This window comes from Bacillus rossius, chromosome 1, assembly GCF_032445375.1.
Source record: "Bacillus rossius redtenbacheri isolate Brsri chromosome 1, Brsri_v3, whole genome shotgun sequence".
Classification (NCBI taxonomy): Eukaryota; Metazoa; Arthropoda; class Insecta; order Phasmatodea; family Bacillidae; genus Bacillus; species Bacillus rossius.
In genome coordinates this window covers 216,718,753-216,742,923 of record NC_086330.1, presented here as the reverse complement: position 1 = coordinate 216,742,923, position 24,171 = coordinate 216,718,753, and the positions used below count along the sequence as shown (strand labels likewise).

Genomic DNA, 24,171 nt, shown 5'->3' with positions numbered 1-24,171 from the left:
TACAAGGCTCCAATTGACACATCTGTCTTCGATGGAATTTTCTCTTTTGCTACATCTACGCCATCAGCATTATGTTATAAGATTACAAAGCTACTTGCTTACGTAGCTTCAAGTCTACGAGGCTCCAATACATCATGACTAAGAGACTACGAGCCATGAGGTTACGAGACTATGCGATTGCAAGTCTTCAAGGTTACGTCATCGCGAGGCTATAGGACTACGAAGCTTCCAGAACGCATGGTTACGAGAATGCATGACTAATTGGCCGCATGGCTACGAAACTTTATGTCTCTAACTGACTACAATAGCACTATTCAGTGGTGAGAGTTAATTTATTTCATGCAAAGGTACTTGCTGCAAGCAGTTCCGCTTTTCAACATCAGATGACGTCACGTTTTGCTTGCAGGTAAAATAATATTTATTTATTTTATGCGGGATGCGGGTTGTTCACTATCGATCGCATAAGAAGAATGGCATCGATAGTCTTCAAGGAGAAGGAAGTTCGTCCTTCCTGCTAGTGCTTCTCAGATTTCTCACGGTCCGCCATATTGGATTGCGACGTCACGGCTGCCATCTTGGATGGGTGTGACTTTGACCTTTGACCGAAACCGCAGGAATGATCGCAAGCACTCGGATTAATCATCAAAATATTGATAAGAATAATCAGGAGTACACGGAGAAAACCATCATAATATTGGCAAGAATAATCAGGAGCACACAGAGAAAAACGACACACGTTTTCTTTGATATCATAAAATTACAGAAAAAAATATTTAAAAATAAAAATAAATTAATAAAAAATTTAAAATAAAAACAAAAAATACATAAAATTCTGGCTTGTACTAGAACTCTATCTTTGCTCAACAATGATAAGTTTACAAGCTTGCAGAATCTGTTTATGTATTTTTTGTTTTTATTTTAAATTTTTTATTAATTTATTTTTATTTTTAAATATTTTTTTCTGTAATTTTATGATATCAAAGAAAACGTGTGTCGTTTTTCTCTGTGTGCTCCTGATTATTCTTGCCAATATTATGATGGTTTTCTCCGTGTACTCCTGATTATTCTTATCAATATTTTGATGATTAATCCGAGTGCTTGCGATCATTCCTGCGGTTTCGGTCAAAGGTCAAAGTCACACCCATCCAAGATGGCAGCCGTGACGTCGCAATCCAATATGGCGGACCGTGAGAAATCTGAGAAGCACTAGCAGGAAGGACGAACTTCCTTCTCCTTGAAGACTATCGATGCCATTCTTCTTATGCGATCGATAGTGAACAACCCGCATCCCGCATAAAATAAATAAATATTATTTTACCTGCAAGCAAAACGTGACGTCATCTGATGTTGAAAAGCAGAACTGCTTGCAGCAAGTACCTTTGCATGAAATAAATTAACTCTCACCACTGAATAGTGCTATTGTAGTCAGTTAGAGACATAAAGTTTCGTAGCCATGCGGCCAATTAGTCATGCATTCTCGTAACCATGCGTTCTGGAAGCTTCGTAGTCCTATAGCCTCGCGATGACGTAACCTTGAAGACTTGCAATCGCATAGTCTCGTAACCTCATGGCTCGTAGTCTCTTAGTCATGATGTATTGGAGCCTCGTAGACTTGAAGCTACGTAAGCAAGTAGCTTTGTAATCTTATAACATAATGCTGATGGCGTAGATGTAGCAAAAGAGAAAATTCCATCGAAGACAGATGTGTCAATTGGAGCCTTGTAGACGAGTAGCTTCGTAGTCAAGAACTCATGCAAACTTGTATTCCTGTATCCACGCAGTCACGTAAACTGGTTTTCTAGAGGCTTCGTAGCTCTGTAGCCTCACAGTCTCGTAAACATGAAGATTCGTAGTCACGTAATCTCGTAACCTCATGGCTCGAAGTCGCGTAGTCATGAAGTCTTAGGACCTCGTAGAATTGAAGCTACGTATCCAAGTATCCTCGTAGACTTGAAGCTACATAAGCAAGCGGCCTTGTAATCTTATAACATAATGCTGGTGGTGCAGTTGGAGCAAAAGAGAAAATTCTGACGAAAACAGATGCTGTAATTGTAGCCTTGTAGACGAGTAGCTTCGTAGTCAAGTACTCATGCAAACTTGTATTCCTGTATCCACGCAGTCACGTAAACTGGTTTTCTAGAGGCTTCGTAGCTCTGTAGCCTCACAGTCTCGTAAACATGAAGATTCGTAGTCACGTAATCTCGTAACCTCATGGCTCGTAGTCGCGTAGCCAGGATGTCTTGGGACCTCGTAGAATTGTAGCCTCGCAGTCTCGTAACCATGCGTTCTGGAAGCTTCGTAGTCCTATAGCCTCGCGATCACGTAACCTAGAAGACTCGCAATCGCATAGACTCGTAACCTCATGGCTCGTAGTCTCGTAGTCATGATGCATTGGAGGCTCGTAGACTTGAAGCTACGTAAGCAAGAGGCCTTGTAATCTTATAACATAATGCTGATGGAGCAGTTGGAGCAAAAGAGAAAATTCTGTCGAAGACAGATGCGGTAACTGGAGTCATGTAGACGAGTACCTTCGTAGTCAAGTACTCTTGCAGACTTGTAGTCCTGTATCCTCGCAGTCATGTAAACCTGTGTACTAGAAACTTCGTAGCTCTGTAGCCTCGCAAGCCATGTATAACTCGTAACCAGCTAGATCATTTTAGACTCGTAGCCATGTGGTCTCATAGTCTCTTAGACTCGAAGAATTCTAGCCTAATATTTTTGGGGCCAAAAGACTTTTGGAACCAAAAGACTGTAGGTGTCAATGACTGATGGAGCCAATGAATATTGGAGTCAATGAATATTGGAGCCATTGAATATTGGAGCCAATGAATATTGGAGCCAATGAATATTGGAACCAATGAATATTGCAGTCAATGACAAATTAATGTGCTTCCTTTTCGTCGATTGTGCTGCCTTTTCTTTGTCGGTGCTTCCAAATGTGCTTCCTTTTCGTGGGCGGTGCTGCCTTTTCTTTGTCGGTGCTTCCAAATGTGCTTCCTTTTCGTGGGCGGTGCTGCCTTTTCTTTGCCGGTGCTTCCAAATGTGCTTCCTTTTCGTTGGTGGTGCGGCCTTTTCGTTGATGGTGCTTCCTTTTCGTTGTCGGTGCTTCCAAATGTGCTGTCTTTTCTTTGGCGGTGCTGCCTTTTCGTTGTCGGTGCTTCCAAATGTGCTTCCTTTTCGTTGGCGGTGCTGCCTTTTCTTTGTCGGTGCTTCCAAATGTGCTTCCTTTTCGTTGGCGGTGCTGCCTTTTCTTTGTCGGTGCTTCCAAATGTGCTGCCTTTTCGTTGTCGGTGCTGCCTTTTCGTTGTCGGTGCTTCCAAATGTGCTGCCTTTTCGTTGACGGTGCTGTCTTTTCGTTGTCGGTGCTTCCAAATGTGCTGCCTTTTCGTTGTCGCTGCTGCCTTTTCGTTGTCGGTGCTTCCAAATGTGCTGCCTTTTCGTTGTCGGTGCTGCTTTTTCGTTGTCGGTGCTGCCTTTTCGTTGTCGGTGCTTCCAAATGTGCTGCCTTTTCGTTGTCGGTGCTGCCTTTTCGTTGTCGGTGCTTCCAAATGTGCTGCCTTTTCGTTGATGGTCCTTCTATTTTTAATGTTGTTTTGACTCTGGTATTATAGTAAGTGGATCTTGATTTGACTTGCGTATTATTCCATCCGGTGCATGTATATAAGCGAGTCCTAGACAGCAGGTCGCTCAGTTTTTTACTGTCGTCGACGGTGTAAGGATCACCTAGATTATTTCATCTGGTGAATAAGTCGCGTAATTACCTGTTCTTGAGAACTCGATGGCATATTTACCGACTTTAACGCCGAACTTGATGGACGTTGTATCATCGTCTACGGGAACCTTGACGACAGCGACGACAATGGTGGAGCAGATCCCGTTGGCAACGACGACGATGTCAACATTGGAGGAGATTTCAACAGATGTGATACCACCAGCAGAAGATAGCTTAATGACTACTGAGCTGGATGTGCAGGAAACCACGACGATCGACGATACGACCTCGATGGAGACTTCAATGGATGCTGATTTGACAACTAGCGAACATCGGTGCTGTTACTGTGACAAGATTTTCTCAAACAACAGCAATGCTCGGCGACACGAGAGGAGCGAATGTGCCAAGAACCTATATCGTAAAATGTTTGTTTGTGAGAAATGTCATAAGCAGTTTGCAAGAAAAGATAATATGAAAACGCACATGAAGGCATGCAAAGGTCCTGCTGTGCGGCAGAAAGTAAAGGTTTCGGCGCAACAACGATGCATCGATGTGCATAAGAGAATGCCTGGAAATGGTACTACTGTTGCAACGCCTGTATCTGGATCGGGTCTGAAAGGATCGTCTTCATCACCACGGTATCCTTGCAGCTACTGTGATACGTCGTTCGCATTTTCCCATGATGCACGAAGACATGAGCGGAGCAAATGCGCGAAGAATCCTTCTCGCATGAAGTTTCGATGTGATGAGTGCCTTAAATGGTTTACTCGAATTGACAGTTTGCGACATCATGCGAAAAAATGTAAAGGTGGAGTCTGTGCTCCTACTGCTGAACTACCTGCCGACATTTCGACTCCTCGCTTTAGATTGGAGACACGAAAGCGTACAACCAAAAAAACAGATGCCCAGCAACCGATTGTTATGACGTCTGAACATGGAACTAAACCTAAGACTGTGTTCGTAGCATTACAAGTGAACGATAATGGCTTCTACTTGGCGCAGTCTGCATTTCGTGGAACGTTGAAAGACTACTATTATCTAAATACGTTCGGTGAGTCGAAGGACATTTGTAATTTTCTTGACGATATCAGACAGAAGATAATCAATCAGCTTACTGATGATGTAGCAACAAACGGACCTTTCAAATATAACTTGTGGTTGGACTGTATATATGGAAAGCCATATCCGTTCGATGACGAAGTGAAGAAGTGTGCATTCAAGACATCTGCTGCAGTAATTTACAGTTCTGACGATGTGAAGCAAACTGTTAAAAACGGTATCCAGAAACTCTGTCAAGAAGAGGTGGACTATGTCTGTAAAGGTTCTGGCTGGACTCTGTCTAGTATAAACCGATTGGAGCTAAGAATTAGTCATTTCACACCGCTGCGGAACTAAATGATTATAAGATTGTTGGCTTTCGTAAGTGATCCTGTAGTAGAATAGAAATTATGTAATAAATATTATGTTTGTAAAAGAACTTGCGGTGTTTAATTCCTCGAACCTGTTACTATTATGTTAAATTGATGATATATTTAATTTTTTTTGCATCATCCTAGATCGTACCAAGGACCTTAGTCGATCTAATTAATCAGTATATTGATCGGAAATTTATTTAATGATTTCTGAACTTTTTCCCGGATCTCTAGCATTAAAATTACACATTTCCAATATGGTGGTCTTGATGTCTGATAGGATGGTGGTAGTAGAGGATTTAAAGTCTCTTTAAGAATGTTGAACATGGTTTATTTAAATTATTTTTTTTACATAAGATTAAACATTATTGCAACGATCGGGTATCGAACCGAGGACGGGAATCGATCGAATCAATATGTAAATTAATGAGTGATTTATTTAATGAATTTTGGAACTTTTCCCGAATTTCTAGCTAAATAATTACGGTTTTTCAAGATGGCGGCTAAATGACAAGATGGCGGATGTCACAGTAATAAATGATTACTGCACTCTAGCGGATACGAATTAAACTAACATGTCATCGGCGCACTCTAGCCGACGATACAATGATGATGGCTTCCAGCATCGAAGACAAGATGGCGGTCATGACGTCATACTAGATGATGATAAAAAGTGGTGGGAGTCAGTATGCCTGCAGCCACCTCGGGGGAAGGATCGGTCGCCATTTTTATTTTTTTTTGCACTCGTCGGGTTCGAACCGAGGACTCCGAGCTCCGTGTCGTAAATGTTTGTTTTTTAAATATTTTATTAAAAATTTTATTATTTAATTTGTTTTATGAATTTTAAATTTTTTTTCATTAAAATCGGATAATAAATTTAAAGATGGCGGCCGTAACGGAAATTGCAACGATGACGTCATAATTCAAGATGGCGGTCATGGTATCCTTATTCCTAGAAATGGCTTAACTGAGGCTTGAGTTAAGGATGCTTAAGCCAGTTTTAGGAATTTTCAGCCGCTGGGATTTTTAAGGACTAAAAACGGGAATTTTTCCCTCGAAACGGGAAATTTTTCCCTCGAAATGAGAAATTTTTAGTTTGTGGAATTTTTTGAGATTTTTTGGCGGAACTTTTTTCCACAGAAATGGAAATTTTGGCGATTTTTGAGGAATTTTGGTTAAATTTTGCCCAATTTTGGCGGATTTTGGCGATTTTTGAGGATCAAATTCAAGGTCAAGGTCACAACCATTCAAGATGGCCGCCGTGACGTCACAATCCAAGATGGCGGTCGACAATCTTCAATCCACAGCCAGAAGCCAGATCTCGGCGCCCCCAAAGTATACTACTCTCCCGCAATTTTTCTGGTAGGTTTACAAACATATTTGTATACATATATGCTGACATGTATACCGACAAATTAAATAGACTACTTACAGACAAACTAGTTGTAACCAAGCCAGTTTAAAGCAAGTTGTATAGCTCTTTGGAGTGTATAATGGTTTGCTGTAGGCAATAATGAAAACCACGTTGGTGAACACTCTGAGTTATTACTTAATACTCCTCTTTGAACAAATATGAATAGTTCTATGTACTGCTGTGTTATGAGTAGGTGTTTGCATAGATCTACTCCTTAGTATGGTCCCACTGTCCAGTAGAGACTCTTTGATTTTTAGAATTGTTTCTGGGCGCCACCCTTATGAAGACCTTAATTTCTTTACAAAAATAGAACAACTGTAGTGGAATACATAAGAGAAAAAAAACATAACACTTCAGATCTAATATTTGTACAAGAGTGAAAACATGTAGGAAACAAATAATCTTTAATTAAATAAATATATATATTATTGGCTTGGCCAGTGGTATACTCTTATGTTTCTCAAACAAACAGGAGATATGCTGCACACATGACAAATACAACAAAAGTTCATCAATTCAAACTACTATGTCCGTTGCTCTCACTCTTAAACCGAAGATAGTGTATCAAAATATTGTTTATTATCGTTGACATTTAATTTAAAATAGTGTACCTCGGCTGAATTCAGTGTGTAGGGATGGTAGAACATCATGAGAACTCCGTCTCATTTCACCTCTGGGTTAGAACTAGGAATGTGTAAAACAGAATAGTAATCGGCTTAAGAATGTTTGTCTCTGCAGGGCTTTAATTAGTTCGACACAAAAATCAATGTTTATGTACGTGTTGGGCAGGATCAAATTACGTTTTAGGCAGAAAACGGTATTTTCAATGTAGCATAATGAGTCGGTTTTACTCACGTTAATATCACACTTAAATACACATCATGTAGGATGTGCCCTATCTAAATCACATGTATTGATCTTTTCACGACGATTTAAAACATCCTTTCAACTGGATGACCTATTTAGCTGGTTGAATTATCGGATTTTCAAGGGGATTGCAACCAGGCTGTCTAGCCAATGCCGTAGCCATTCCAAACTTTTTTTCTTAACTTTCTTAGAGACGCTTAACTTAAGCAACTCGGCCTCTCATTGGCCGAAACACAAAGATCGTTGACGTAATTAACACATCAAAACAAAATACAGACATTCAACAATACATCTTAAAATACTAAAATGTCTCAAATTTAAAACGTTAATTTTCAACAATGAAAATTCTTTTATACAAATTACGTGCAAAAAGTTCAATTTGCCGTTAATGTCATTAGTTCCCTAGAGGGGTCTTGTCAATTGAGGCTTCAATGTCACTCGGGCTACGCCATAGAGTGTAGCACTCGTAGATACGTCCAATAACCAACAATAGAGTATAAACATGAGAATGTAAACAAATAATAATAATCATATAAAATGTTATTTAAAATAAAAACAATACACTTTCTGTGCACGGGATGGTCATGTAACAGCACAAAGTTGTGAAAATATCCTACTGGCGCAGGCTATCGAACTCACGGGCTTTCATTATCCTGTCGAAATATATAGTAATTTAGTATCTCGTGGGTACTGTGAGTTAGGTTTTCTGTTGAGTCGAATGTATTGTTTCTGTCAGGTTAAAACTTTACACGAACATACCAATTATAATGGTTAATGTAAAGTTAAGCAGCTCAGCTACAGATATACTGTGTTATATACTAGTTTATTTGACATGTGCTATGAGTTATAACTTCAGTGTCTCTGTGTTGCAGTTCCGGTGGAAAGCGACTGGGCTCCAACGCCTTGGCCAGGTGAGTTCGATATTCTCTGCACTCAGATTATAAAAAGTAGGTGTCAGACACACGAAAGTTTACAATTCTACATGGTGTTCTCGTGGTCTCCCATCAACAATAATTTTTTCATCTCTGTAGTCTCTCTAGTAGTCTATTCAGTATACTTTCTGGAAGGAAATCCAGTAGTCTCTCTTGTATATTCGCCATTAATACCTCCAGCAATCTCACAGGTAGTCTCTCCAGAAGTCCCTACAGTTTTCTCTCAACTATACTCTCCAATTGTCTCTAGTAGTTACTCCAGTATACTATACACAGTCTAAACAGTAGTCTCTCCAGGATATTATCCAGTATTTCTACAATAATCTCTATTGGCTTTACAGTAGACCATCGAATATTCTAACCAGAATTCTCTCCAATATACACTCAAATCTAACCAGCAGTGTCTCCCAATATAATCTCCAGTAGTCTGAACTCTACATAATACACACAAGTAGACTGCTCACCAGAAGTCTCTGTAGCAGTCTCTTCCTGGCAGTCTCTCGGCATCCATTTTGCTCCGGCAGTCTCTCTCCAGCATTCTCTCCCCGGCATTCTCTACCTGGCACTATCTCCCCAGCAGTCTCTCTTGGTCAGTCTCTCCCCCGGCATTCTCTCCCATGGCAGTCCCTCCCCGGCAGTCTCTCTTTGACAGACTCTCTCCGGTAGTGTTACTTCGGTAGTCTCTCATGCAGTCTTTCGTTTGCAGCTTCTCTCCGGTAGACTCTTCTTGGCAGTAAATCTTCAGCAGATACTTTTTGGCAGTCCCTTTCGTACAGTATCGTTAAGGCGGTCTCGTTCCTGCAATCTCAATCCGACAGTCTCTTTTTGGCAGTCTTATGCTGCCAGTATCTTTCTTGCAGTTTCTTTCCGGGATGGTTTCTCCGCGAGCCATTCCGTTACTTTCTATGGCAGTCTCACCGGCAGTCTTTTCGGCAGATTCTCCAGTAGTCTCTCCTGTAGTATTTTCGGCAGTCACTCTAAGGCAGTCACTCTTAGGCAACCACTCTTAGGCAACCACTCTCAGGCAACCACTCTCAGGCAACCACTCTCAGGCAACCACTCTCAGGCAACAACTTTCATTAAGCCACTCTCATGTAGAATCTCGTGCAGCTTCTCTTGTGCAGCTAATCTCGTGAAGCCTCTCATGCAGCCACTCATTCAGCCTCTCTCCTAGAGTCTGTCACCGGCTGGCCTCTACGTTCAAGACCAGGGCTGACAACCGTGAACATGCTCGCCAAAGAGGGCCAAATATAATTTTATATCAAAAACATCAAAACATGTACTGTCAGTAAACCAACCCCCCTCTTTACCAGTGGTGCGTGCTGAAGGCAAAAGAAAATTAGCAGAGCAAAAATAATAGAGTAGAAACGGAAACATACTGTCTTATTTATTGTGCAAAATAGTTATAATATGGATCATGGCTCATTCCAGCTAAATAACTAACTACCAAAAGCTGATATTGTAAATACAAAAAAATATTACCGTACAATAAATGCATATACAAAAGCTAGCCTATATAAATATATAGATTCCTTTAAAGTTCGTAAATAGGTAAAGGGGTCCCCATAAAATAGTACATAAAAATCAATCGTTCGAGTGCTGGCAATCAGTTCTCACTTCACAAGTCCGAAAAGGGCGTAAACGTCTCCAACAAGGTAAGTTCCAAAGAGTAGTTACTCAAAAAAAATAGTACAAGTTCTGTGCACAAAAACCACTTCAGGAAATCCTTTAAATATTAGTTTTAGTGTTGCACAACGTATTATTTATACTCACATGCCTCTTCATTTAACTATGTGTGGGGCTACATACACAAACTCAATTAGCTTACACGACAGTCTATTCAGTTCTGTACTTTCATCCAAAAAGTACTAAAAATTCTTCGGCCTCTAGGCCCCAAATAATAATATGGGAAGGATACTCCTTACTTTGAGACATTCGGTGAGGGGGCCCCCATCGCCAACGTCAAGGCCCGTGACGGCGGCTGGTGTTTGTAGTTCCATGTTGGCCCGTCGGCAGTCAGAACAGCAGTCCCCTCGCGGCGGCAGCCGCGGCACCCACACTCTAGCGCGATTGTCAGCTGTTTTGATTCGGCCGGTCGGCCCACACATTGCCCAGTCCGGAAACACCCGAGCCAGCACCAACAGCACGTAAAAGAACGGATTAAAAAAACCATCCTAAAAAACTTATAAAATTATTAATCCTAAACATAAAGAAATAATCCAAACGAAATAGCAATAAATAAAAAAATCAAAGGAAAATAATTACTAACTTAACAAAATAAACCCTAACTAAAGCGAGACAGTTACCGATTCGCGCCACGTTCGCGTGAAACGGTAACAAGTCTTTCTAAGGATAACTTTTTAAGAATTTTTATAATAGGCAGTCTCATTCTGGTAGTATAATCTTGGCAAACTCATTCCAGCAGAATCATTCCGGCAGAGTCATCCCGGAAAAGTCATCCCGGCAGAGTCATCCCGGCAGAGTCATCCCGGCAGAGTCATCCCGGCAGAGTCATCCCGGCAGAGTCATCCCGGCAGAGTCATCCCGGCAGAGTCATCCCGGCAGAGTCATCCCGGCAGAGTCATCCCGGCAGAGTCATCCCGGCAGAGTCATCCCGGCAGAGTCATCCCGGCAGAGTCATCCCGGCAGAGTCATCCCGGCAGAGTCATCCCGGCAGAGTCATCCCGGCAGAGTCATCCCGGCAGAGTCATCCCGGCAGAGTCATCCCGGCAGAGTCATCCCGGCAGAGTCATCCCGGCAGAGTCATCCCGGCAGAGTCATCCCGGCAGAGTCATCCCGGCAGAGTCATCCCGGCAGAGTCATCCCGGCAGAGTCATCCCGGCAGAGATGACTAATTCGGGCATACTCATTCGGGCCGACTCATTCGGGCCGACTCATTCGGGCCGACTCATTCGGGCCGACTCATTCGGGCCGACTCATTCGGGCCGACTCATTCGGGCCGACTCATTCGGGCAGACTCATTCGGGCAGACTCATTCGGGCAGACTCATTCGGGCAGACTCATTCGGGCAGACTCATTCGGGCAGACTCATTCGGGCAGACTCATTCGGGCAGACTCATTCGGGCAGACTCATTCGGGCAGACTCATTCGGGCAGACTCATTCGGGCAGACTCATTCGGGCAGACTCATTCGGGCAGACTCATTCGGGCAGACTCATTCGGGCAGACTCATTCGGGCAGACTCATTCGGGCAGACTCATTCGGGCAGACTCATTCGGGCAGACTCATTCGGGCAGACTCATTCGGGCAGACTCATTCGGGCAGACTCATTCGGGCAGACTCATTCGGGCAGACTCATTCGGGCAGACTCATTCGGGCAGACTCATTCGGGCAGACTCATTCGGGCAGACTCATTCGGGCAGACTCATTCGGGCAGACTCATTCGGGCAGACTCATTCGGGCAGACTCATTCGGGCAGACTCATTCGGGCAGACTCATTCGGGCAGACTCATTCGGGCAGACTCATTCGGGCAGACTCATTCGGGCAGACTCATTCGGGCAGACTCATTCGGGCAGACTCATTCGGGCAGACTCATTCGGGCAGACTCACACTGGCAATCTTTTTAGGCAGTTTATTCTTGGAGTCTATTTCTCAGTGTTTTTTTCTGAGGCTCTCTTCGCAGCCTCTCCAGCAGACTCACCCTGGGAGCATTTCTTTGACAGTCGTTCCAGCTATCTCTCTCCTGGAGTTTCACCCCGGCAGTCTTTCTCCGACAGCCTCGCTCCGGCAGTCTCTGCCCAACAGTTTTTACTCAGCATAGACTCCGGAAGTCTCACCGGAAGTCTTTTTCCAGAAAACTCTCTTCAGCAGCCTTTCTTCGGCAGACTCTCTCCTGCAGCCTCTCGCCTACAGACACATCCCCACAGTCCATCTCTGGCAGTTTCTTTCGGGCTGTCTCTTTCCAGCGGCGGGAGTGGGCCTGATGCTGCGGGGAAGGTGATTGCCGTTTGAGGTGTTGCCAGCTCTAGTATGCGAGATATAAACCAACTGGTTCAGGGAATGGGTGCAATCCTCTGCCTCCATGTGGGCACTGCTTTTGGGGTTGATGGTCGTCTCTCCAGCTAACTCTCCCCTTTCGTTCTCTCTCCGGCCAACTCTCCCCTTTCGTTCTCTCTCCGGCCAACTCTCCCCTTTCGTTCTCTCTCCGGCCAACTCTCCCCTTTCGATCTCTCTCCGGCCAACTCTCCCCTTTTGTTCTCTCTCCGGCCAACTCTCCCCTTTCGTTCTCTCTCCGGCCAACTCTCCCCTTTCGTTCTCTCTCCGGCCAACTCTCCCCTTTCGTTCTCTCTCCGGCCAACTCTCCCCTTTCGTTCTCTCTCCGGCCAACTCTCCCCTTTCGTTCTCTCTCCGGCCAACTCTCCCCTTTCGTTCTCTCTCCGGCCAACTCTCCCCTTTCGTTCTCTCTCCGGCCAACTCTCCCCTTTCGTTCTCTCTCCGTCCAACTCTCCCCTTTCGTTCTCTCTCCGGCCAACTCTCCCCTTTCGTTCTCTCTCCGGCCAACTCTCCCCTTTCGTTCTCTCTCCGGCAAACTCTCCCCTTTCGTTCTCTCTCCGGCCAACTCTCCCCTTTCGTTCTCTCTCCGGCCAACTCTCCCCTTTTGTTCTCTCTCCGGCCAACTCTCCCCTTTTGTTCTCTCTCCGGCCAACTCTCCCCTTTCGTTCTCTCTCCGGCCAACTCTCCCCTTTCGTTCTCTCTCCGGCCAACTCTCCCCTTTCGTTCTCTCTCCGGCCAACTCTCCCCTTTCGTTCTCTCTCCGGCCAACTCTCCCCTTTCGTTCTCTCTCCGGCCAACTCTCCCCTTTCGTTCTCTCTCCGGCCAACTCTCCCCTTTTGTTCTCTCTCCGGCCAACTCTCCCCTTTTGTTCTCTCTCCGGCCAACTCTCCCCTTTCGTTCTCTCTCCGGCCAACTTTCCCCTTTCGTTCTCTCTCCGGCCAACTCTCCCCTTTCGTTCTCTCTCCGGCCAACTCTCCCCTTTCGTTCTCTCTCCGGCCAACTCTCCCCTTTCGTTCTCTCTCCGGCCAACTCTCCCCTTTTGTTCTCTCTCCGGCCAACTCTCCCCTTTCGTTCTCTCTCCGGCCAACTCTCCCCTTTTGTTCTCTCTCCGGCCAACTCTCCCCTTTCGTTCTCTCTCCGGCCAACTCTTCCCTTTCGTTCTCTCTCCGGCAAACTCTCCCCTTTCGTTCTCTCTCCGGCCAACTCTCCCCTTTCGTTCTCTCTCCGGCCAACTCTCCCCTTTCGTTCTCTCTCCGGCCAACTCTTCCCTTTTGTTCTCTCTCCGGCCAACTCTCCCCTTTCGTTCTCTCTCCGGCCAAATCTCCCCTTTCGTTCTCTCTCCGGCCAACTCTCCCCTTTCGTTCTCTCTCCGGCCAACTCTTCCCTTTCGTTCTCTCTCCGGCCAACTGTCCCCTTTCGTTCTCTCTCTGGCCAACTCTCCCCTTTCGTTCTCTCTCCGGCCTACTCTCCTTTTTTTTGTTCTCTCTCCAGCCAACTCTCCCCTTTCGTTCTCTCTCCGGCCAACTCTTCCCTTTCGTTCTCTCGCCGGCAAACTCTCCCCTTTCGTTCTCTCTCCGGCCAACTCTCCCCTTTCGTTCTCTCTCCGGCCAACTCTCCCCTTTCGTTCTCTCTCCGGCCAACTCTCCCCTTTCGTTCTCTCTCCGGCCTACTCTTCCTTTTTGTTCTCTCTCCAGCCTACTCTTCCCTTTTCTTTCTCTCTCCATCCTACTCTCCCCTTTCGTTCTGTCGCCGGCCAACTGTTTCCTTTCATTCTTTCTCCAGCAGAAATTTCTGACAGTGTCTCCGTTTAAGTTGTTGATCTAAACTTAAGATGGGTACAGCTATGCCTAAAATGACAAATGGAATGCTTGAACTGGCGGAGACTACTCTAAAGATATCGACCCTATGTTTAACTTGGCGACTCCTTAGATTTCACGAAAAAGATACTGAAGCTTGTCAAACAAACTTCACTAGCCTTGAAAGGTCAACATTTGTAGACCAATATAAATGTGTGCATTAATGCTGGTGACAGTGCTAATTACTCATGTGATGTTTTTGAAGACAGCTGTACCACAGCCTGAACTTTAACTCGTCTGGCCGCATCTTACAAAGACTGCGACACGGCGCCGGACATGCACTCATGTGATGTCGTTTATGATGTTGCGGCCAGCTGTACCGCAGCTCGTGCTTCAGCTCGTCTGGTCGCAGTTCCGACTGTGACACGGCCTAGGACATATATTTTGATGCCATGGACTTGTATTGTTGTTCTGGTTCTTGTTGTTGTCGGTGGTGGTGGTGTTGTTGTTGGTGGTGGTGGTGGTTGTAATTGCAGCCAGCTACACCACAGCTAGAGCGTTAAATCTTTTGGTCGTAGCTCTATCTGCGACACGGTAAAAAAAACTTCTACTCTGGTTGTTGATGTAGCCAGCTGTAATGCAGCTCGAGCTTCAACTCACTTGACCGCTGTTCCAAATGTGAAACGGCAGAGGAAATATTTTCCAGCCGCATGTTTTTGTGTGTTGTTGTTGCAGCCATATGTACGTACCGAAGCTCGAACTTCAACGCACTTGGACGCAGCTCCAACTACGACACGGCTATGGACAATTACTCTGACTATGAACTAATGGGTTATTGTTGTTCTTGTTGCATTCAGATATACCGCAACTGAGGCTTCAACTAGTCTGGCCGCAGCTCCAACTGCGACACTTTGGTGTAAATGTACTGTTACGGCATGGGCTCATGTGGTGTTGTTGCAACCAGGTTTATCGCTGCAATAGCTGCAACTCGACTAGTTGCATCTCTAGCTCGACACGGTGGAGGACGTATGCTCTGAAAACTTTGATATGTTTGTTCTGTATCGAGCTCTAGATTCAATTCTTATGGTTGCAACTCCAACTGTGACACAACGGATGTCAACATGTACTTTGACGCAAAGTAACTCGTGTGTTTATGTTGTTTGTGGTAGTTGTTGTTGATGTTAGCTGGTCCACATTACAAGCTTCAACTCACGTGTTTACAGCGTCAACTGTGACACAGCGGACATTTACTTGGATGATTTAGTTCTATGTGTTGTTGTAGCCTGCTGTATTGCAACCTGAGCCCCAACTCGTCCTGTCGCAACTCCAACTGCGACACAGAGGAGGACCATGTTTCCACGCAATGGATACATTGTCGTTGTTGTTTCAGCTAGCTGGATTGCAGCTCGGAGTGTATGGAATGTCTAGGTACCTGGGAGAACGAACTCCTTGAGTTGCAGCTCGAGCTTCAACCTGTATGGCTGCAGCTCTAAATGCGACTCGGCGGAGGTCATGTACTATGATGGTATAGACTCACTTGTTGTCATTTCAGCCAGCTGTATCACGGCTTTAGTTTAATCTCGTCTAAACGCAATTCGAACTGCGACACGGCGGAGGACATGTACTCTGGCGTAATGGACTCATGAGTTGTTGTTGTTGCAGCCAGCTATATCGCAGCTCGAGCTTCAACTCGTCTGGTCGTAGCTCCAACTGCGACACAGCGGAGGACATGTACTCCGATGCTTCGCTCGAGGAGGATGTATTGGACCTTAACCACAAGGTCAGTCGCTCTTCTGTCGTATTGCTTGGCTTTTTCCGTATTGTTGTTTACTTTCTAGCTGTTACTGGGCATGTTGTGAACAATTGTTTGTTTTTTATTATGTGGACGTCAGTAAATTTAATTAGTCTAGTGTTGTGTGTATTGTTTTAGAATTATAAAACAATCGATTCCATCTATTTAAATGCTCTGATTATCGATTCTTCTCCTAAAGCGTCCTGATTTAGTGGGCATAATATAATTTAATTGTGGTTTTACTCTCGTTTAAGATTTTCGCCCGATATATAGGAGGTTTTCGATTTTTAAACTGATAATTTTCGTACGACTAATAGATATTTCCGCTTCTAATTCAGGCAATTTTACTGTACAAGTTTTTTTAATTAATACATTTTTAATATAATATTTATTTTAATTAATCGTGGTCATTGACTTGGTTAGTTAGTAAATATATTTCATTAAAAACGTTAAAATATAGAATTTAATTTATTTTACTGGTAGCTATGGTTTGTTAATTTTTTTTTAATATTTAAAGAAATTTTATATTTCTACTTATGACAATGAGGCAGCATTAATTTACTAAGAGTTTTTTTTTTTAGCAAAGGTTCATTGCAGTTTAAATTAAATCATTAAACTTTTTTTTGCTATAAAATATGCATTGTTTATGCAGCATAATTTGTTTCTTTAAATTATTGATAAAAATATTTTTTTCTAAAACACAGTAGTTTTGGTTTTATCGTCTAACAAAAATATCTCTAGCCTACACACTAATTTTTGTTTTTGGCTCTCATATCATTAAAATTACACTTTACGTTTTTTAATAAGCTTCTACAGTTTGTATTGTAAGTATATAATCATAATTTGAATTAAAATATGTAAAATAACAGTGTTTTTATACGAGTATAAAATTCAGAAGTTTTATACGCATTGTCTTAAAGATTATGGAATTAAATAGTATCGAAATCGAAAAATACATTCCCAAACATGGAATTCGATTCTGGAATCATAATCGGCATATGTTTGGAACATAGCTTAAAAAATAACAATGATATTTGACTTTTGAAAGTATGCAAAACCTTCCAAGCCACATGGGGAGGAAACAGTCCCACTCCAGCTGCCGTAGTGTCGGCAGACCAGGTGTGTGGCTAAACAATAAACGCCTGTTTGCGTCAGTTTCCGTGATATAAGCTCTGGGCGCAAGGAGGCCGCTGTCTGGTGTTGGTGTTTGTGTGAGGCGCTACACCACCCCTGAGGAAGCTGCGGTGGTTGTAGAGCAGCGCTCCGGGAGCATCCCTCAGTTGGCTTCGTGAAGATCTGCGGTGTAGTGTGTCGACAGCATATACAATATATCATTTAAAAAAGGAAGAACTACGAATGTTCGTGAAATAAATTTGACTGGCCATAAAGTAGGTGAATATTCTAATTTGTTACCTCAACTCAGAGCTGACTACAAAACCATTTTTCAAATCTTTCCGAATGAATAAAATACTTCGAATACCGGATAAAAAAAAATTTATATTGTAACTTTTACCAACAAAAACATTCTTCCTGAAGAACATCTAATAGTTAATTATGAGGTAGGTGCCTAAATCGTTTCGAATGTTTAGTTTTGGATGTATTATAAACATAAAACAAAACAAAATGAGATGTTGCGCTAATTTCGAACAGGGGCTTAAAATTAGTTAAGACAATTTTATTTCAACAAATTCATTGCGGAAGCATTAAAATACAATTTAAAAATAATGTTATTATACAATGAATTTAAAACATAGTACAGTAAATAAATGAAATAAAATAAATAATAGTTTAAAAAAACTAAAAAAAACACGCGTTTATAGAAAATCCAACTAAAAAATAGAAAATAAAATTTAATAAATTTGAATTAAAAATAGCGTAAAATAAAAAAAAATATGTTATTTAAAAAAGCGTGGGCTGCATGGTGTCAATAGTTATAATTATTTTATTGACAGATATGAGTAGAAGTATTATCATTTTGATAATATCTTAAAAAGCATCCCACGCTTTTTTTGAATAACATACATTTTTTTTATTTTACGCTATTTTTAGTTAAAATTTATTAAAATTTATTTTCTATTTTTTAGTTGGATTTTCTGTAAAAGCGTGTTTTTTTATATATTTTTAAACTATTATTTATTTTCTACTTTTTAGTTTTACTTTTTATTATTTATAAAAGGGTGCTTTTTAATTTTTTTAAACTGTTATTTGTTCTAATATACTATTAATTCTGTGAAAACTATAAGTAACTGTAATTATTTTCCAAATTATTAATGTATACAGCTGTATTGACAGTCAGTGAAGAGTTCCACATTTACGTAACAGGAATTTTGTGAAGGATAAGGATTGAGAAAGGATGAGGAATGGACCTTCTCAATGAGAGTGTATAGAATATGTGAGAAAATTTCGGATAGCCCGGACTGGGATTCGAACCCAGAGCCTTCCAATGACATGTCGGCTGCTCTACCATCGGGCGCTCGATATACAATAAATATGGAACAAAGCGCCCCACTTTTTTTTTCACAATAATACTAGTATTTTTCATTCATAATTGTTTTAAGCGTATTTTAAAAATTATTTTTCACTTTTAAGTTTGATGTGCTTTAAAAGCGTGTATTTTAGTGTTTTTAAAATATATTTATTTTTCACTTTTTATTTTGAATAGAAGGATTGGCGAAGTCCCAGACGAATTACAGTTGGATTTACGGCACCAATCCCAAAATTTGTTGAAAAGAAAACAAAAAAAAAAAATTCAGCCTTGGACAGGATTAGAACCCACGACCGGTGAATCCGAAGGTTGACGTCATCGAAGACCCGCGCCTTAATCCGCTCGGCCAACAAACCAACTATTAAGGACATATTGTAATAATACTAATACCCCGATTGCTCGAGCTGGAAAATAGGTAGACGGTACGCATGCGCCGAGTGCATGGTTGTCTCACTTGCTCTCACACAGAGGCTGGGTGAGGAAATTATTTAATCCTGTCGATCCTAATCAGGATAATGAGATAAACTTATTAAATTAGTGTATTGTCAACGGTCCTCGATAAGTGTACGAAGTTTAGATAAAATTCTGTCCGTTTTAAGTGGGTCAAAATAGAGTGCAAAGGAGTCGGTTACAAACATACAAACAAACATACAGGTGAAGCTAATATAAAGCGTATAAAAACTCCCGCGCCTTCGTCGACGAGGCAAAGTTTGGCACGCTGTTGTTTCAATCACCGCCAAATTGGAAAAAAAATCTAAAAACAATATAGGTATGTAAACATTTTACACACGTTAAAGTGTGTTATTTTTAAAAAATGTGTTTTATGCAATTCTGATAGATTCCCAAGCTTAGTTAAAATAATCATAACCCACTCTCACTTTTCATTTAATTAAATGTCACAATATTTAGTAGGCTTTGTTTATATCGCGCCAAAGACAAACTGAAAGAAAAGAGTTCGCACATGAGCGAAATAGTTTTCTTTACAATGTGCGAACTATTTTCTTCCAGTTTGTCTTTGGTGCAATATAAACAAAGCCTACTAAATATTGTGAAATTATGTAAATTTACAAAAATCTTATTTTGCAAATTGAATAATGGAATAATCTTATCAAATTAGTGTATTGTCATCGGTCCTCGATAAATCTACAAAGTTTGAATGAAATCTCGCCGTTTAAAGTGGGTCAAAATCGCACCCAAAGGAGTCGGTTACAAACATACAAGCATACAAACATACATACAAACAAACAAACAAACATACAGGTGAAGCTAATATAAAGCGTGTAAAAATATAATTAAACAAAGTCGCTGTCTGTTTCTCCGCTTACTTCTTCTAAACCACGCAACTGATTTTGATACGGTTTCCACTATTGGAAAGAGCGTTAAACGAGGAAGGTTTTTATATATAATTTGTAGATAATTTGTACAAAATTTACGAACTGGGACGGTGTTTTGTGAATAAAGCAGTGCTTCGCCCTATAGCAACGAACGACTAATAAAAATAACTCGATTTATTAGTTTGTATATTTATTTACTCTATAACTAGTATAAAAAAGTCGCTGTATATTAATTTTTTCTGTTGTACATAATCCGAATACAGGCTCTTTTTTAGTACATACGTTGTTAAGTGGATTTTAATGGTTTTTTTGTTTCTTTATTTACGTAGTGAATGTTGATTATTTGTGGACTTGTGTTCTTTTTATTTCTGGGTTAAAACTTCATTTATTCTAATGTTAAGGTTATTATTTTTTCCAATGTAATTATGCCACGAAGTAGTCCAAATATATTTCGTAGTACCAAAGATGCAAGCAGAAAACGTTTTCTTCTTAATGATGAAACCGAAGAAGTAAAGGAAATCAGGTTGTCTAATAGAAAAGAAAGTAATTCTGTGAGAAGATATAGAGAAACGTCTGTTGAACGTGAGTTACGTTTTATTCTTGACCGAAATAGACGTAGGTCACAGAGAGCCAGAGAATCCTCTATCGAACGTGAAGTTCGTCGTAGTCGTGACATGAATGGATATAGATCTCAAAGGGCGATTAATTTGTTGACAAATAAATTGAATTCTGCAATGAATTACGATTCTCATATTGAACACAAGAATGATCCTGTCGTTTCAATAGGTACAATTTCTGTTGTCTGTGAATATTGGTCTGATTTTAAATGGAAGGATGAATCAAAAGGCCTGTGTTGCGTACAAGGAAAAATAAAATTAGAGAAAATTCTTCCTCCACCCGAACCACTACATTCTTTTCTTAATGGTGATCATTCGAAATAAAAATCATTAATTCACAATATATGCCGATATGATATTTCTTTTCAAATGATCTCTTTTATGAGTACGCGAGTTTTTCAGCGAGGTTTTATGCCTACATTCATATTTCAGGTTCAATTTATCATTTAGCAGGCAGTTTTCAACCATATCGGCCTAATAATCATACATTTTTGCAGAGCTATTTTATTTCATCACCAACGCAATGCAATAGTGTCGTACAATCAATTGATAATATTTTGGTAAGATCTCTACAATATATGTTACATTCACATAACAACTACATTGAGTCTTTCAAATCTGCTATTGACAGCGTTCCACCGGGCATACCCAACTTCAACGTCGTAATCCATGCAAATAAAGTGCTGCTGGGGAACACAGCGGCGGTTATAATGCCGCATCCACGAGTGAAGTTGCAGTTGTGACAGGTGTTCAACATTTTGTTGCGCAACCGTGACAACTTGCAGAAAAATCAGAATTGCACGATCTTATGACAGCTTTGATGCTGTGTCGGGGAGAAGATGGATATGCTATCAACATTCTCAAATTGATCTGGTTAGTGGAGCTACTCTACCGAAAACTGTTTCATGCATTAAATATTATTGCTACCACATAATGACAAGGTATGACAATTTTAACACCCTTCTTAGGTATGGAATGTTAACAAATCAATACTTAGTCGATCACTATGCAAAAATAGATTTCGGAACAATAAAAAATATTGATAGTAGAAAATTATGTATAGCATCAGGATGATATACACTGAATGAACACAGCCATGACATTGGACAATCTCTAAATAGTATAAAAGAAAGTTGCTGTCTGTTTCTCCGCTTACTACTTCTAAACCACGCAATGGGTTCGATATGGTTTTAAATTTATACGTATTGTGTAACGAGAAGTCAGCTGTTAATATTGCAAATAAAGACATTCTACAACAACTGGCAGTAACTATAAAATATATTCTGGTTTAGAAGACGTAAGAAGAGAAACAGAAAGAAACAGCGACATTGTTTTATACTCTCTAGAGCAGTGGTTCCCAACCTTTTTTTGATCAGGGACCACTTAAATTTCATTATTATTAGCAGGGACCACAAGGTTAAAAAATAATCTGTATGAATCTAAAAATAAACTTTAAGCATAATCGTTCAATGTTAATAGAAACGTTTAACATAAGAAATCTAAAAAACCAAAATAAACATTAATTAACAGTGTTATGATTGAAAACATATATTTATGGAACACAATTCAGTTTGCATCAATGAGATTTTTGAGCTTGCATCTTCTGTACAAGATCTTGAATTCTTGGGGTAATATTTTTGCTCAAAGCTACACGCATGTCATCACTTACTTTCAGTCGATTCCTGGATTTGTTTTTAATGATCAGTAATGCAGAAAATCCTTGTTCGCATAAATAAGTTGTTGAGAAAAGCATAAGATAGCGCAAAGCGATTTCTCGAATTTTAGTATATGAAATTGCTTTCTTACACCAAAACGTCTCCAAAGAATCAGATTCAAAAGCGTCCTTACAGTTCCTGTCATTTTGTAATTCAATAAGTTCTTCTTGGATTTCTTCTGCAACTTCTCTAGCGTTAGTGCCAAAAGGGTTGCGTATCAGTTTTTGGTCCACATTAGCTTCTGTATTGTTAGATTCTGGGAAGTAACGGTTGAATTCATCAACCAACATTTGCAAATGACATTTGCTGTTTTTTTGTATGCTTTCCCTAAACATGACATACTCTTTGTCGTCAAGGAGTGCCTTCAATGTTGCAAACGCACTAAAATTGCCCTCGCCAACTTGACTAATCCATAACTTAAGTTTGCAAATAAAAGCACGAAGTTTATCTTCAAAATAAAAAATATTTGCAACGCCTTCTAATTGTCTGTTTCCTGAACCTTGCATTTGCAAGTTCAACTTATTTAAGTGTGTAAAAATATCCACAAGATATGCCAAATGCATCTGGGATGTCAAATCAGAAAACTGTACTAGTAAGTCTTCCATTTTTTTCTCACCTAGAAACAACTCAATCTCTCCTCTCAGCTCGTATAATCTTTCCAGCATATTGCCTTTCGACAACCAACGAACCTCTGTGTGAAAGAGGAGATTCTCATGGTTGGAGTCCATTTCAGTGCACAGTTTTTTAAAAAGGCGTGAATTTAAGGCACTGCTTTTAATGACATTTACTACTTTTATGGCCAATTTCATTGTATCATTAAGGCATTTAGGAAGAGTCTTGGAAGCTAACGCCTGGCGATGAAGGATACAATGCGATGTTAATGTTGACGGATTCCTCTGTTTGATTAACGTTGCTAGCCCGGAATGTGATCCTAACATCGCAGGAGCACCATCCGTACAGAAACCGACTAGCTTTTCCCACATAATGCCATATTTCTGGAAATATCCAATTATTATATTCATGACGTCGATACCTCTTGATGTCATTTCCAGTTCTTGAGAAAACAACAGTTCTTCTTTGATTATGTTGTCGTCGTCTAAAAAGCGGACAAAAACGAGTAACTGAGCACAATTAGAAATGTCAGTGGATTCATCGCACTGCAAAGCTAAGAATGGCGACATTTTAATTCTTGAAACAAGTTGCTCCTCGATATCATTTGACATGAGTTCAATTCTAGCTTTCACCGTGTTGTTCGACAAAGGTATATCTTGTATTCTTTTTTTTTGCTTCTAACCCTAAAACTTCTTCGACGGCTTTGATCAAACAAGGTTTCACAATAGTTTCTCCTATTGTGTGAGGCTTTTTTGATTGTGCTATTAATTTCGATATCTCAAACGATGCTACTAATGTTTTTTCAGATGATGCATATCTTGTACCACTAGGCCCGAGTTTCATTTTTTTTAAATTCTCCAATTTTCCTTGAAAGAACTCTGGTGGTCGGTCAGAAAAATTTGGATGAATCGTTTCTAGGTGACGTTTTAATTTCGCTGGCTTCAAGGCTTCGTTTGCGAGAACAGTTGCGCATATAACACATTGTGGTTTTATTTCTCCATTACTTTCTATCGAAGTAAATCCAAATTTAATGTAACTATTATCATATTTTCTCTTAGGCGGCATTTTCTGAAAACAAAACCAAAATGCAATAGAATGTACACTGTTATGCTTATATATTATGTTTTATGCCAAGTAAAATAATAAAAATAATATAGCTAAATTTTTTTCATAATTCATAAAATAAATCATTAAATAAATAAATATAAACTTGGTTCCAAAAAATTCTAACCTCGCTATTATTTTTTTTACAAACTTAAATCTTTACTACACAATTTAAAAAATAATGTTGTCTAATCGTTAAAAACAAGGGACTTGGTAGGTACCTTAAATTTCCCTTAACCCTCTTAGTGTCAGCCTCAAATTGTCTAATTCTATGATGGTTATACTAAAAGTGCCAAGTCATTTTTTAATGAATTACATATCTTGAGTTAAATATTAATAACTTTTTTACCTTTAATAACTTTTAC

The 24,171-nt window shown here is 40.6% G+C and overlaps 1 protein-coding gene across 3 annotated transcripts in view; it reads left to right on the top strand.

The window, feature by feature from the left end:
• LOC134527286 (rab11 family-interacting protein 4A) overlaps positions 1-24,171 on the top strand; it is a 620,480-nt gene that overhangs the window by 376,975 nt on the left and 219,334 nt on the right. For all 3 annotated transcript variants that reach the window (XM_063359829.1, XM_063359831.1, XM_063359830.1), the window contains exons 6-7: positions 8,278-8,316; positions 15,810-15,927. In XM_063359829.1, coding sequence (XP_063215899.1) covers positions 8,278-8,316; positions 15,810-15,927 — 157 coding nt within the window. The remainder of the gene's footprint in view (positions 1-8,277; positions 8,317-15,809; positions 15,928-24,171) is intronic.